Source organism: Leptosomus discolor, chromosome 12, assembly GCF_034619465.1.
Source record: "Leptosomus discolor isolate bLepDis1 chromosome 12, bLepDis1.hap2, whole genome shotgun sequence".
In the NCBI taxonomy this organism is placed as follows: domain Eukaryota; kingdom Metazoa; phylum Chordata; class Aves; order Leptosomiformes; family Leptosomidae; genus Leptosomus; species Leptosomus discolor.
The window spans coordinates 18,630,775-18,646,801 of NC_141402.1; the positions used below are offsets into that span (position 1 = coordinate 18,630,775).

Consider the following 16,027-nt stretch of genomic DNA (forward strand, 5'->3'; position numbering starts at 1 on the left):
CTGCCAGAGCAGGACCACCCAGAGCAGGTCACACAGGAACGTGTCCAGGCGGGTTTTGAAGGTCTCCAGAGAAGGAGACTCCACACCCTCTCTGGGCAGCCTGTTCCGGGGCTCTGCCACCCTCACAGGGAAAAAGTTTTTCCTCATGTAAATGTGGAACCTCCTGTGCTCCTGCTTGCACCCATTGCCCCTTGTCCTATCACTGGACATCACTGAGAAGAGCCTGGCTCCATCCTGCTGACACTCACCCTTTACGTATTTATAAACATTATTCTATTAATTTATAAACATGAATCTATTCATCCTCCTCCCTACTGTCAACACAGATGCCCCAGGAACATTTGAATGAGAGATTAAAACCAGAGAGACCTAAATCTATCTTGAATATGTGCTGTCACTTCCTACACTCCTTAGGAAATCACTGTAACGCTTGGGAAACCTGCTCCACTGACGTCTTCCTTTTGACCCTAAGCAAAACCCTTGGTCCCAGACTCAGGAAGCATTTTGCAACTCAATTCCTAACGAAATGAACTAAAGTCAGGTGTCTAAAAGCACATTGTGAATGTGGACCCGATCCCTCTGTAGCTTAGGAACTAGCAGCCTGGCGCCTTTGAGACCTCCCTGTCTAAAAGGGTTACGTGGTATTTCAGAGCACATTAAAAACTGGTTTGCACTCAGACATGACAGTTGCGGTAGGAGCATGGATTTAGCAGACAGGCTAAAACCTTCACAGTACCCTCTCCCGCCCCACTTGCTAGTGCCCAGCGGAATGAGCACCTTCCCAGCTGCAGGAAGCTGTGGCAGCAGCTGACCCAAGATGCAGCTGCTGAGATCACAGAGTACCTGGAACAGACACAATGCACGAAGTATCTCTCCTGCAGTTGCAGATCTGTCCCACCAATTTGCCCCCACTTTGTTTTCAATGTCAATACCACAAATGAACAAGGGAAAAAATAGTTTTTACTTACCTACTTTCCCTCAATTAGAATATTTTATCAGATTTTGACATGTAATTTAAGATTTCTCTTCTTTCCTTCTTATATACTTACGTATTTATTTTCCAAAGGACCTGTTGCAGAAAAACGTCTCAACGTACATTATAATTTTACAGAAAAGGCTTAAACAGAAAAATTAATTCAACCATCTCAGTACATAATCCTTTAATGAGTTTTCATTCAGAATTAATGTCATCAGAGTTCTGAATACACAGAAAGCATGGTAGCAACATGTAAAGTTTCATGTTTGTACCTGGTTCCCAGGCACAAAACATTTACGTACTTCAACCCAGAATTAATGTGTCAATCATTTTCTCCACATCAGATGATCTCTGTGGAAACGAAGGAATGGTCCTTTTTTTTTTTAAATTGCCAATTTTTCTACAATCATTTGTTTCAAACAGAGGTGCACAAATATGGTAAATCTATAAACTAGACCTTATTCACTGCAGAATCAGATGCATTTGATCACTCAGTTATAGCAACAAGAAAATGCATACCCTGTCCCATGTCTACAGATGTTACAGACTGCCATTCAAGTTTATTTAATAAAAAGGAAAATATGTAACTTATATGCTGGATATTATAGGGGGTTTTTTTAGTCTTTGTTTTTATTTCTAACTGCCTCATGCCAATTAATTAAAAAAAAAAAAAAAAAAAAAAAAAGTAGGCCTGTATTAAAAACTGGACACAACGACAGTAAGAAGTAATAAGGAACCAGTAAGAAATCAAGGAAGCTAGTGACATAGTCTAAAGCACCATGGATAGTTCACATTTAATTTCAGGACTACCACTGAAGTGTAAAGCTTATGCTAAAAGTTCATTTATGCTCAGAATTAGTTTTACGAGTCCAGGATCACCAGAAAGACACGTCTCATTTTTCGTTGCAGGAGAGACTTTCCACAAACTAGTTACACACGGAATAGACTTTCTGATATTTTGTTGTTATTTAACAGTGCATTTACCCTACCTTTATCCAAATATGAAGAGGAAGTATTTCATGTTCTAGGGTTGTTTAGCACTGATTTTTCATATCCCAGGTCAAATGACTCTCAACACCTGAAAGCACACTTGACAGGAACCTTCTATGTCAGAAGTTACAAGACAACGATCCTTTATTCAAGGTTATGGCCTGATCCCAAACTCTTTGCATACCAGTATTCTGCAAAATCATTTTCACATTCCAAAGCTATTTGAAAAGTTTTACTGACTGAAAACTCATTCAAATCCCATTTTTTATGACCACAAGAAGTCCACCCCAAACACCAAGAACACTGTTGTCATGAATTAGATGTAATCATGACAGGAGTGGGCTTTTTCACTCCCTTGATCTCCCAAATTTATTCTGCATCACATGGACATCACAGAAATGAACTCTACACCACAAAACTATGTAAGCAGAAGAATTTTCCTTCAAATACAAACAAGTTACGCTTTTAAGCAAACGGAATTGGCCTCTTGTGGAATTGTTCTGAGAAAGCTGAACTGAGCAATGAAAAACTTCCCCAAGATCTCCCCAACAGGACGACACACTCATTATTATTTAATCTTTTGATATAAGTTTCAGCATCCAGGCTGAAATTTTCAAGGAATCACTGTAACATCAGAAAACTCCATAAAGAAAAAAAGTTATGGATCTCTGAATTCAAGCATTAAATCCAATACTTCAGCTGGCAAAACTCTCTCCTTATGAGTCTGGCCTTGGCACTTAAGATTACTATACAAAGACTTACGAATTTCTTTAAATAAGTGCCAGGACACAGCGAAGTATCAGCCAGTATTCGAAACCTGATTTGATGCTGCTGTGATTCCATGAATTGTAATGGAACTCCTCCAGATTTTTTTCACACTGCAAGTGAACCTGAAATATCAAAATCTCTCATTTTGCATTATTTTTAGATGAAATGTATGTCAATGCGAAATCATTTGAACTACATTAGTAGAACTAAAATGATCCCTAGTGTAACTCCATTCACGTCAGTTGCATCAGGAACACGTTTCACGACCATAATTTAAAAAGTAAAATGCCCAAGTGATGATAAAATTATTTTTCTGAGAGTTTGTCAGTATCCAGCAACACTGGGAAAAGTCTGACAGAATCAGTAGTAGTAATTCAGAGCCATAACAGCTCAAATACAGGGTTTCTCTGGCACACAAGTACAACCGAAGTAATAATGGAAATTTCTGTTTCTTGTTAAGCACTTGGGATCTTTGGGTTTTAGCATGTTAGGGGTAGGACTTTGGCATTTTCAAGCTGCGTTGTAACTGACTGGACCCATGGGTAGTTGGATAATCAAATTACAAGCCAGCCCAAGTAAAGGTATTTGCTGCCATTTCAGAACGCACAACTCTTTCTGTGATTCAGAATAGTCTGCCAAACTGATAGCACAAGCTAGCATTAAGCTATAGTAGCTCTCATTTATAACGACAAAGTACATCGGTTGATTCACTGCAGGAGGCAGAGCAGGCTCCACCGTTACCTTAGGCTATGTCTCCACAGTACTGCAGTACGTAGGGCTGACATACCCAAAATGTTGCTCTGCCAACTGCGACAAGGTCCTACGGTAAGACCTTTTCCCTCAGAGAGTAAGGTACTGCTATGATCACAGCATCATGTCGGCATGGCCACGCTTGTTTTAAACTAAAAGGTTGCGTACCGGTAGCAGAATAGCTGAACAACTTGCTGGAGAAGCTGGGTAACTACTTAAGCAGTAACCTCATGCTGAGCTCCATGTCCTCAGCGTGAACATATTCTAAGAGTTATTCAAATAATTTTCGTCCTTATTACCATTAGAGCTCTAAAATTCCACCTCTTATGAACCACCTCCTCTTTCAACCAGTCAGTACTGCAAACACGTACTACTTATTTTCTCCAAGTTCTTTATTTACCTAGTTAGTATTTCTTTTACTCCTACATTCTTGCCATGGTCCCTGGTATTATATGGTCTCTGGTATTATACAGAACTACTAGCAAGCTAGCTTACCAGAGAACCCTTTTGCTCTTTACACCATTAACTACTAGCTGGTAAAGAAACACTTTCAGTCACGGATTTTTACTGGATTTTACAGAATACTCATCCTCGCTGCTGATACTGCCCCTGTAGAAAAAAGTATTTGGTACATTTAACTCAGGTGACCTACAACAAAATGCAATATTCAATTTTGGCAAATGTCTATGTATAAAATTACTGAGTTGCTTCATTCAAAACATAGTTGGAATTAATACCACCGCACTAAAAAGGAGCTTCATTTAATGCTTCACATGAAAAAAATATAGTGAAGCCTGCTCTACGATTTTAAATTAGGAATCAGACATTTAAACACAAGTTTCGAACCAGGGCTCAGCTCAACACAGTCTTTTGCGTGTGTCTTGGTTTTTATTAGTTCTGCAAAGCAAAAGAGGACAAGCAGAGAAACTTTTCGAAGAGGCGATTCATAGAAAACCCATGGAGGCAAAAATAAACCATGAAAGAAAAACCTACGCCTGTGGCTCTGTTCGGTACCACTGGGTGCTGCATATGGCAAAACAGTGCTTATCTGGTAGCCTACGCATAACGTCGTGGTGCCCAGTTTGGACTGCTTTTATTGTCGCTTTTCAGCTCCGTAACTACAAGTTGGTCACTAGCTAGTTCTCCCCCCCCCCTCCGCAAAAACCCTCTACTCAGCATTAAATGGATATTGCAAGATTACTGTAATTCAGTAGTGTTGGTAAGACCCTTTTTTGTCTCACAATGGCCTGTCCCAGCCCTTAAAGTGCATATGCCAATTTGGTTCAAGTTTTATAATCTGGAACGTTCCACAGCGCCTCTTCAAAAACAGTTCCAGTTTAATTGTGCCTTTCCTCAGTAACTGTAAGTCTGAAAAAAAAATGCCTGTTCTGAATCTATTATTTATGTTATATGCAGCAATATCTTACCTATTTTGTTCTGGAGTCTGGAAAGTACTGTAGGCCAGATAATCTTTACCTACCTTAGTCTCCTAGGAAGGGCAATGGAAGCTTTTGACACAGAGTAAAATACAGCTGGCCTAAACATCAGTGAAAAGAAATCATTGGATGTTTTCTCAAGGCCTGCATGGGACCCAACATTTCATTTTAAATCCCAGAACGCCTATTTTGGATCTTAAATGTTGCTTCAAATACACATGGGTGAAAGCTGTAATTAAGGGAAAATGCAGCACCAATAATAGCATGTTAAAAGTTAGCAATTCTCAACTGTCAGTACTGTAACAACTGAATATCTTATTACTTCTGCCTTCTCCTCCCATACAGTGAATTTCTTCAATACTGACAAAGTGCATGTACTAATCACAGACTCTGAATGTTAAATTAACCAGGAAAAAGATATAAATTAGGTTGGTATTTCTTGAGGGCATCAGTAGAAAACACTGATTTCAAATTATTTTGATTATAAAATTTTACTTCACAATCCTTTTCCAGATCACAGACATTCATAATTAAAAAGAGTATGGAATTAATGTCATGGTAGCTGTTTCGCCATCAGCATCACATAAAGAAAAAAGAAACAATAAAATATGATGCAGAATCCACTCCTCCAATGATTGTCATTGAACTATTACATCAGTAAACATTCACAGTATGAAGTCTCTTTCAGTATATCTCCAGCATATAAAGTAGTGCAAAAAAGCATTCCAGTCATTTTGCCTTTGCAGTCAGACCAGGTTAAATGATTCTCTTACTTCATTTCTTTCATAATTAGAGAACAAATGCTGCAATGCCTCCAAAGAGTGTTATAAAAATAAACAATTTCTGGAGGGTCAGCAGCCTTTTCAAAGTAAATTTCCAGTTAAAAACAAGCATTATAGATTTCAAGAAAAAAATTTAGATCTCTCTTCTGTAGAATATCTTTTTACAATAAATTTACCATTTGAAAAACAATGACTATGGTATCCAATGATTTATGGTAGCTGCTATTAAAGCACTGATAAATAGATAAATGACTACCAAACTTCATTGCTTCTTACATAGTAAATACCTCTGAATGCCAACTTTTACCACAGAGCTGTTATTAGTGATGTCGACAGTTCATGCACCCACTTTAAAACTGACTTGGTTTTAATAAACTTTTCAGCCTCATGTGCAAAACACTTGCATTCTAATAAAAATATAAAGTCTGAAATTACATCAGATCTAGCAATCCCTTCCTCAAGTTATACCATTTACTTGATATGTAATACAAGTTCAGCAATGCTTTTTATTTGTATTTAACCATTAAATGGCATACTACTGTATGCTGTGGACTCTTTGTTTGCATATTTCATTATTTTCACTGCACTCTTTAATGCATAAATATATTTGGAAACGTTCAAAATTACACATCAGTTTCCACAGAATTTGAATTTACACAGTTTTTCTTCTCTGACTCACTGCTATTCCCTGTGTCCTGACATTTTTTCTCCTTTACACAAAGAGATTCTTTAACTCCTTCTTCCATCTCCAAATATTCTGATTTATCCTCTGTAGATGAAGATGATGAGCTTCTAAACTTCTTCAGTAAATTTGTTGGGAGGTAAGGGCAACTGACTGCATTTTGCATCAGCTGCGTTTGTTCTTCATTCTCAGTCTCTCTGTGGTAGAAATAGTTAAAATTGGAGACAATCACTGGCACTGGTAAAGCAATGGTTAACACTCCCGCAATGGCACACAGGGACCCAACTATTTTCCCACCCACAGTTATGGGTTTCATATCCCCATAACCAACTGTAGTCATGGTCACTACAGCCCACCAAAAGGCATCTGGGATGCTTTGAAAATGGGTGGCAGGCTCATCAGCTTCTGCAAAGTAAACAGCACTGGAAAACAAAATTACTCCAATAAAAAGAAAAAAGATGAGGAGGCCGAGTTCCCTCATGCTGGCCCTGAGCGTATGACCCAGGATCTGCAAACCCTTGGAATGCCTGGAGAGCTTGAAGATGCGAAACACCCTGACCAGACGGATGATCCTCAGGATGGCAAAAGACATGGCCTGTTGACCATTACTGCCCTGCTCCTGCGCCAAGTCAGTGCCCAGAGTAATGAAGTAAGGCAAGATGGAGACAATGTCTATGATGTTCATGATGTTCTTGAAGAAGTGTGCTTTGCTTGGACATGCAAAGCAGCGCACTGTAAACTCAAAGGAGAACCAAATGATGCATACTGTCTCTACAATGAAAAAAGGGTCATTGAAGATAGTGTGCTCCCCAGCATCCAGGTGAAGTGACTCATTGGAAAGCCCCTTCCCTAAGCTCAGGGACATGATGAATTCTTTGTCATCTCTGAACTCTGGTAAAGTCTCCAGACAAAAGATGACGATGGAGATCAAGATGACCAAGACAGAGACAATGGCAATGCCTCTGGCTGGACTGGAGCTCTCTGGGTACTCAAACAGCAGCCAAACCTGCCTCTTAAACTCATTCTCCGGCAAAGCTTTGTCCTCTTCCTCTTTGACAAACCCTTCATCCTCCCTAAACTTGAGCATGGCCTCCTCCCCAAGTTGGTAGAATTTCACCTCCTCAGTGAAGATGTCAAAGGGTACATTGACTGGCCTCTTCAGCCGACCACCACTCTGGTAGTAGTACAGGATGGCATCAAAGCTGGGCCGGTTCCTATCAAAGAAGTATTCATTCCTGAGAGGGTCAAAGTATCTCCCTCGCTTCGCTGGATCACCCAACAATGTCTCCGGGAACTGAGCTAATGTCTTCAGTTGGGTCTCAAACCGCAGTCCTGACACGTTGATTACCACACGCTCACAACACTCGTACTCACTGTAGCGAACAGAGCTGTAACCCCCAGGGCCTCCACCATCATCAGGTGGCTGGTCCAAGTATGAAAACTCATCCTCCCCATAGTCATCACTGTAGTAGAGCTTTCCTTCTTCCTCATCGTCTTCATCCTCGTCTTCATCCTCCTCTTCCTCCTCACTCAAGTCCTTCAGTATTCTCTCTTCAGAACCACTGAGAGGCAGCAGCTCAGAACAGGGGAAGGAGGCCCCACACTCCCTACTTCCCAAGTGATGGCTCCTCTTCTTTCCTTTCTTCTGCCTCTTACCACTCTGGCGGTGGGGCATGCTGCTGCGTGACGCATTCCCACCATGGGAGGAGGACGCACCTCGACTCTCTTCCTGATGATAGTGGTGATACGGTCCACCTCCACCTGTTGCCCCACCTTCTACTGCTGCTGTTGCTGCTGCTACGGCCGCAGCTGCTGCGGCTCTCGACTGTGCCAGCCGTTCTCTCTCTCGGGCCCGAGCTTGGACCGCGTATCCATAGGGCATGTGGCTGTTGCACCCAGAGCTATCTGCACTCACCATTGCAACCTCCATTTTGCAACCGCTTTTCTATTTTAATTGCTTGATGCAAAAAAGACTTTGTTTTATTTACAGTGTAACCTTAACTTTCACTAGAAAGTTCAAAGCCATTTGCATTTGGAGGACAGCCCCTTGGACATAGAACGGGGCAACATAGTTGTAACACTGAATCTACGTTTTGGAAAACCACAGATCTGCATTTTCCTGTTGTCCGGAACGTTTGACACAAACTACCGTGTTGCTAATAAGAAAAGATGAAACTCTCCAATTGAACCATGGAACAGGTGAGGCCTCGTTCTTTCATCCACCAAGCCCCTCTATTTGCATTTATCTCCTGTGGCTATCACAGATCTGATCAGAATCACGACTACCTTGCAGGCTGCAAAGACTGCATTCACGAGGAAAAAAAATATGCAACGCAAAGGGTACCTGCTCTCCACAGACGGGTTTAGTTCATCATTGCAACCAAATGCAAATAGTCTCTTTCCACATAATTTGTTCCTGGTAATGCTTTGGCTTAGCAATCTTATTGTTTGATATCATTACTTGGGGAGTTGACTTTAATTCCAGCCATCACTTTATTTACACAGTGAGGAGGTCTTTGCAAATCTTTTCTTCAGCCTGTCAACAATGTCTCAAACCTGGGAGCAGCACCCAGGGCGTCAGCAGCAGTGGTAAGAGGAGGAGGAGGAGGAAGAGGAGGAGGAGGAGGAGATGAAGACTGAGAAACTGGCTCTGAGGTCCCCATAGGACATAAGGGAGTGGATGGGTCACCCTTTGGTTATGGTCATGCAGAAGAAGCACTTAACCTGAGGCACATGCACAAACACACAAAAATAAACAAAACAAAAGGGAAAAGATTGGATTGTTTTCCTAAAAGGTCACACTGATCAAATGAAACTGTGTCATCTATTACCACAGTATTCAAATCTTCCCCTGCCCACACTATTCACACTTCTACATTACACACACACCCACATCACATGCACAGAGATTTTGAACGACTCTGTGGGTAAGGCTGTGGGTGGGTATGTCACATATATATAGACAGAGATACAAAATCCCCACCCTTGTAAGCACTTGCATCCATACACAAACATATGCATGCTTCTGAAACACCAACACATATAAACACTAATAAAAATACTGCAATACACAGTGCATTCACATCTTTGAGTGCATACGTAATAGATACACCTACCTACACCTATATGAAATATTAAAGAACAAATGTATCTACACCAAGAGCTTCTGTTATATTTGTAGAAACACGTAAGATGCAGGAATGTTGCATTTTAATCCATAACTGCACTGTGTTTCAATCATAATGAACATCTCGCTGAATTTAATTTGGAAGCAGGCACGTACAACGCTCACTCAAGTGAAAATACTGTGATGTGATATGTCAAGAAAACACAACTGCAGGTGCACTGAAGCAACATCTACATGCAAGCACACACACGAAAACACGCAGACACACACCCACCCTTTTGAAACAGATGCCTCATTTATAGCTCTGTCTACTCATACATGACAGAAGGTGAACATGAACTATTAAATTACGCTATTTTTAAAACCGTACCTACGTGCCATGCAGAAAAAGATCTTAAAAACGCTATGATACTTACTGCTCCCAGGCAGAGAAAGAGCAATGCCGTTCTTGCTAGTGTAAGGGTCTGGTGCCAGCAGTCCTGAGGAGGGGGCTGTGCCAAGCGACCGACATCTGCAGGTGTGCCCGGTCAGTCAGCACCACAGGTTGGCGAGTTATTTCTCTCCCTTCTTTGCGGGTGCAACAAGAGCGCCGAGAGGGAGCGCGGGAGGCAGCTGGAGCCGGGGGCACTCTGCACCGCCACCGCCACGGCTGCTCGCCCGGGCATTTGCAAAAGGCAACAAGCAGAGAGCCTTGTTCCGAAGGGGAAAAGCCAAGGCGGCGTGTTCGTGTGTGTGTGCGAGACCGAATGAATGGGCAAGCGCGATCGCCAGTCTTTCCAAGCCCAGCTTTTGCAGCAGGTTTGTAAATCAACGCTAAATAATCCGCGTACCGAGCCTGTTCCCACTGACGGCAGAACGGCGCCGCTTCTTGCAGGTTCTCCCCCAGGCACGTCCAGCCGGCAGCGGCTCAGCCAGCGCCCGCCCGCAGCATCCACTTGTTGTGCCGCTTTGGGGCCGCGCTGAGGAAAAAAACCCCACAAAACCAAAACATCAATCAAAAAAAAAAAACAACCCAAAAAACCCACAAAACACCAAACCGAAGCCGCCAAGAGGAGGGCGCAGCTCGCCGCCGCGCGGCGTTTCGTGCCCGGTTTTCGCGAGCCGTGGCTACCCACGGCGGCGGCTGCGCGGCCCCGCCGCAGGGCTGCTCCCGCCGCCGGCCCTGTTGCTCCGCGGAGCCGCCCCCCGCCGGGCCCGCGACCGCTGCCCCGCGCCTTCCCCGGCTCGCCGCCGGCCCCTGGCGGCCGCCGACCCGCACTACGGCTCGGCACGGCACGGCTCGGCTCGGCACGGCTCGGCCCCGGCCCGCTCGTGCCCCCGCGTTCACCACCGACAGGCCGCTCCCGGGCCGAACAGGGCAGGGGGCGGCTGCCAAACCCGCCCGCTCACAGTAACGCCACAGGCCCCGGGCTCTGCTTCGTGCGTTTCTTTCAAGGAGGAAAACCACCTTTCTGAGGCCCCTCAGGGAATTTTCAATCCGAGAGCAGATCAAATTTCCCAGAAAGAGGAAAAAAGCTGCCCGCACCTCCACGCCGGTGCTTCGCTCGCCCCCAAGGCCTCCAGCGGCACAAGCAACCCAGAAAACGGTTCCCTCTGCTCCTGCCCGCCCCAGCCCGGCCAGCACACCGCCTGCCAGCTGCACGGGGCTCGCACACGAAGCCGGATTAACTTTTACTCCGCCTTCTGCACCTACACGGAAAAGTAGTTCACGGGTGGGGGACCGTTGTGTGCTCTGCAGACGAGACCTAAAAGAATAGTTTTAACGCCCTTGCCAAAGGTGTCAAATCTTTGCTCCCGCTGTCCATAACACAAGCAGTGTGTGACCTGCCGCTTCCTTCTGCACCTGGAAAACCCGGTCAGTGACCGATTCCATGCTCTGTAAGTGAGCACCATAAAAATGCAGCTTTGCTGTATTTGGCATCACAGCTACAATCCTACTGTCTCAATAAAAGACTAAGTGTAGGCACTCACATTCAAATGTGGAAAAACAAAAGGAGGATTTTGGTGCCTTAGAGCCCTATAGACGGGATCGTAGCAAGGACAAACCACGAGCAGCACCCGCTCCAGACACATTGTCCCAAGGTGTTAGCGACTGGAGGAAAATTCAACATGTGCAGCAAGCGGGCCAGGCATTTTTTCATTGCCTAGGTTCGTTCCTTCTCCACAATCCAGAGAAACTGAGAGCCTGGTGACTCTTCCTCTTCAGTTCCCTAGTGGTACAACCCATATTATCCATGTTACCCCTGTCTCTACTGCCTACATCAGTTGGTGCGCATAATCTTAATCCAAATCATCTCAGCAGGCAACATATGATTAGGTAACAGAGAATGAAGGATCAACCAAATAAGCATTCTGAACAGCAGGCATCAAATCAGTTCATAAAGATCGTGCCAAATGTCTAAAAGGCAGCTGTATCTAACGAATTTTTCACAATCTCATTCCTTCAAGTTCCATAGTCAACATAAAGTGAAAGACATACAGAAATCCTAATGTCATCCCAAATGCCATTAAAATACAAAGCAGTGTCATCACGACAGCAGTCCAAAATTCTGGTGCTCCTGGGTGCAATTTAAAAGCATTCTACAAATCCATTTCCAATTCCAAAACCCAGATTCTCCTGCAAATTGGCACAAGAGTACACCAAAGATGGGGATCAAAGCCCTACCATCATTTAGTCACAAGCACACGTATGTTGCCATAAAAACAGAGGAGATACCATAGGCATGCTTTTTGACTGATTGGAAACACCTAAACTTATTCCTACTTCAGTAAAATTTCATTCTAAGGGCATTTTCCAGAATTCAGTCACTTCATTCTCTAAGAAGTGTTGTGTTGCTTTTTATCAGCAGGACCTGAACCCTTTTTTTTATTTCTTTTTGAGATGTTTCAAGGGTTTGGGACCTTAAAGCTTATCTAGCTTTTACCTTTCTTCCAAAGTTTCAGATGCATTTTCTTGTCATTGTCTTACACGACTGCTAAGCCAAAAAACTCAGTGGATATCTGAGTATAAAGACAAGTTGAAACAGCCCAATCCCTTTGGTATGCCTATGTGATCGCTATTATTCTTTTCTTTTTTAACAGCTAAAGCATATTCTTGAGCAAAGATAAATAAACTGTGATGTATGAGGGGATACACATAACACACACATAACACTGATAATGGGAGAAGCAGAATAGCTTTTTTGTACCTTTTTAAAATCCATTCTAATGTGATAGGGATCACGTAACTACATGCAATTCAATCTAACTCAGAGGTCTTATTTGATCCAATTTTTACCTGATTTAAAAGCAAAACACAAGCTTTAAGTATTTACAGATGAATACTGTGACTCAATTCATTCAGCTTTGTATTTTCATAGTATTAAAAGAGCAATTTTTATTTAAAAGATATTACATTCCCTCTGCTCCTTCATATTCATAAGGGATACTATTATTGGTAGAACAAAGAGAGAACACGTACATGTCATTACCTTCGATAGTACTGTATTAAGAATATCACAGATAGCAAACGATCTGTAAGGTATGCTATCATACAGACGTGTCCTGCTTCACAGTGATGTAGAGGAGAACTATGGGCCATTATTGCTTGCCTATCTATGTACACAGTGCCAGAAAAAATACACAATTAAATACATTTTCATGCAAAGGGAATATGAGATTTTAAAAGCCTAACTTACGTTGCTATGCTTAATATTAATTTGTGCTATCCCCCAATTGCTGCAATTCACACGGAGTGCAATTCAGTGTCTGGCCTCAGTCCAACACTAATCTTCCTGCTGTAATCAAGAGTTCTGTGCAGCGAGTAAGACTGCTCTACAACTCAGTGCTTATTGCACTTCCATACCACGAATTATTTTATTTCCCTTTTAGTCTTCTCTTTTCACTCTTCTGCTCCTTCCTATGCTTGCTTCACTATCGTTTCTGTTAGCCCCTCAAGGCAACTCAGCCAACTTCCCATAAGATCAGGAATTCCTTTCAAAACAAGGAAAATGTTGCAGCAGTGGGCGCTCGGGATAATCAAGTGAAAGGACTATGGTTACTATATCATTTCAGATGTGATAAAACATGGTTCAGAACATGGGTTTCCTCCCACCACATTCTCAGTCGATTAAAGTGCTGGAGGCCCTCAGGTACCAAAGTAGCAATGAATTCTTGCCTCCACAACTAGGTTTTCTCTCCCAGCATTTTTATCGCTTTAGGGAGTTCATATTTTATTCATATTTTACTAACCAGACTCAGTAAGACACCCCTGTCAAAGAATCTGGCTCAACTACTCTTCTTTTGAATATGACCGGCACTACTTCACGAGGTACTTGGCAAAACAAGACACAGCCTATTGTCAGTTGTTATACACAACATACACGAATAGCACACCTGTTCATTACTTGTCCTGCAACAGGTCAATCCAGGGAAGCTGACACTCCAGAGAACAGCAGGCCTTTTAGACTTTCTTGGGGAAGTGTGCAAAATCGCTGCCATCTACCATTGAGTTTAGGATGAATAGCAGTAAAACACTGATGTTATTTATATTTGGATAATTGCTTGTACTGGAGTATGGGTCTACTCAGAAACTAGGATAAAAATACCATGTATGTTTTATTTTTGGACTTGAATATTTCTCTGTTCACTCTGGGCAGACAAGGACTCACATCAGGGTTATTCTTGAAATCAACGACAGCAAAAAAAAAAACCCATGTTATATGGAGAGAAAGCCTCTAAATAAGGAACTCCGTGTCAACAGAGATACCTTACCTATACTTGTGGTCCCACCCCAGATTTCCAAGATACCAATTACCATTCATATGAGAACCTGAAAACTGAATTAAACTTAGCTCTTTTAAAAATTTGGCACTATACCTGTGTCAAAATTCTGTGTCAGAAATTAGAATGTGGAAATTCCAACCCAAATGTTAACCTCAGCATGGAAGCCCAAGGTTTAAAGTCTTACTGAGTATGTTGCTAAACTCAGAGAGTTAAGTGAGTAGATCTAAGGGTCCAGGTACTTCAGATCTTTGCAGTCTAACACAGATTGATTTCTTTCCTGTATAGAACCCAAAAGCTTCAATGAATTGTTCAGGATTAGGTCTGTGCAGCTACGTAGTCGGAACTGGAACCTTTGGTAGCCAGCAGACAACTTGCTCTGTGGGATACAGAGCTAAGTATGTAATTTATTTAGGAACAGCTTATCCCATTCCCCATGTGGATCTGTATAAATGGCACATAGAGCTATCAGACATCTAGCTCCCATCTGAATGCAACAGGAATCAAGTTTAAAATGCACTTTCATTTTTGTCAACGTAATTGTCTGAACCCATTGACTAAAGGAGTCTAATGCTGAAGAATTTGGTGAGGTTTCTGTTGAGATCAAGATGAGCTACAAATCCCTCCGTACGAACTGGAAGAGCCTAATCTACCGAGGTTCTTAGATCCCCTTACTTGACTCTCAGCACTTAACACTCTCCTTATGAATACTTCACACAAGGGATTGTTGATGTGTCAGTTGTGAAAGCACCCTCTGCACTAACTGTGCTGTGAACATTCACTCTACTTCTCTGCACCACCATCTCTATGGAATGGATTAATCAATGAATATTGCACACGGCCACCAGACTAACAATACAGTAATTTCTATTCACAAGTAAAACCAATAACTTTAAGCTAGACTGAAGCTATTCACTAAACAAAACAAAAAAAATCATGGTCTTTTGGCTGTGTTGTCATGCCATTGTCCTTCTAATCTGTTGAATATGCACTCTCTTAGGTAAAATAATTTTAAATCATTATAGTTATAAAACAAATAAATAAATAGTAATTACAGGAATAGACTCCCTTCTGATTAAAATGACCTTTACAAGGCAAACTCATGTTCAGGAAAGTTCATAAGGAGTTTTAATAAGGCAAAAGCCAAGAGAATTAACATATAAAAATCCAGTACATATTTTACTGCGACAGGCTTGTCATCCTCTCTGCCACACACACTTCAGGCAGCTGCCTTCAGATGTTCCGGGGAAATAGTAGAAAGTAACAACTTCCATTTTTCCATTGCCTGAAGGAAAATAAAGAATGCTGAGTTTCTCCAGACACTTTCCCTAAAACAGAGTATTTGAGACTGTATGTAGTGCTGATGAGGGTGCTCTGGAGACCAAGGTTCTCTCTTTATCCATAGTCAAGCAGCATGATAAACAAGTTACATTACTGGGCACTATTATGTCTCTGTGCTGACCTGGTAGGAAAGAAGGTTCTGCAATTACTTCACGTATCCTATGGTGAATAATAATATGCTTGTAAAACTCCCTTAGCACTTCAGTAAGAGAACTGCACTCAGAGATGCCATCATTGCTCATAGTACTGAGATTAAGTAAACAAGCTAAAGCTACTTTATTCCTGAATGAGTTCATTTTCTTGGGAGTCATTAGCACTGTGGCGTCAAAACCAGCCCAGATTCATCCACTTCAACAAGTTCAAGCTCAGTTTTAAGATCTTCAGGGTCTCTTCATAATTCAAATTCAAACATAC

At 42.2% G+C, this 16,027-nt stretch overlaps 1 protein-coding gene across 1 annotated transcript; it reads right to left on the bottom strand.

The window, feature by feature from the left end:
• Positions 1-6,325: 6,325 nt before the first annotated feature.
• On the bottom strand, positions 6,326-8,314 carry KCNA4 (potassium voltage-gated channel subfamily A member 4). Its single transcript, XM_009947774.2, has one exon. The coding sequence runs from the start codon at positions 8,312-8,314 to the stop codon at positions 6,326-6,328; it is 1,989 nt and encodes a 662-aa protein (XP_009946076.1).
• Positions 8,315-16,027: the final 7,713 nt, after the last annotated feature.

What these genes read in the sequence shown, in the direction of transcription:
- KCNA4 (XM_009947774.2), bottom strand. Translation starts at nt 8,314, where the DNA reads ATGGAGGTTGCAATGGTGAGTGCAGATAGCTCTGGGTGCAACAGCCAC.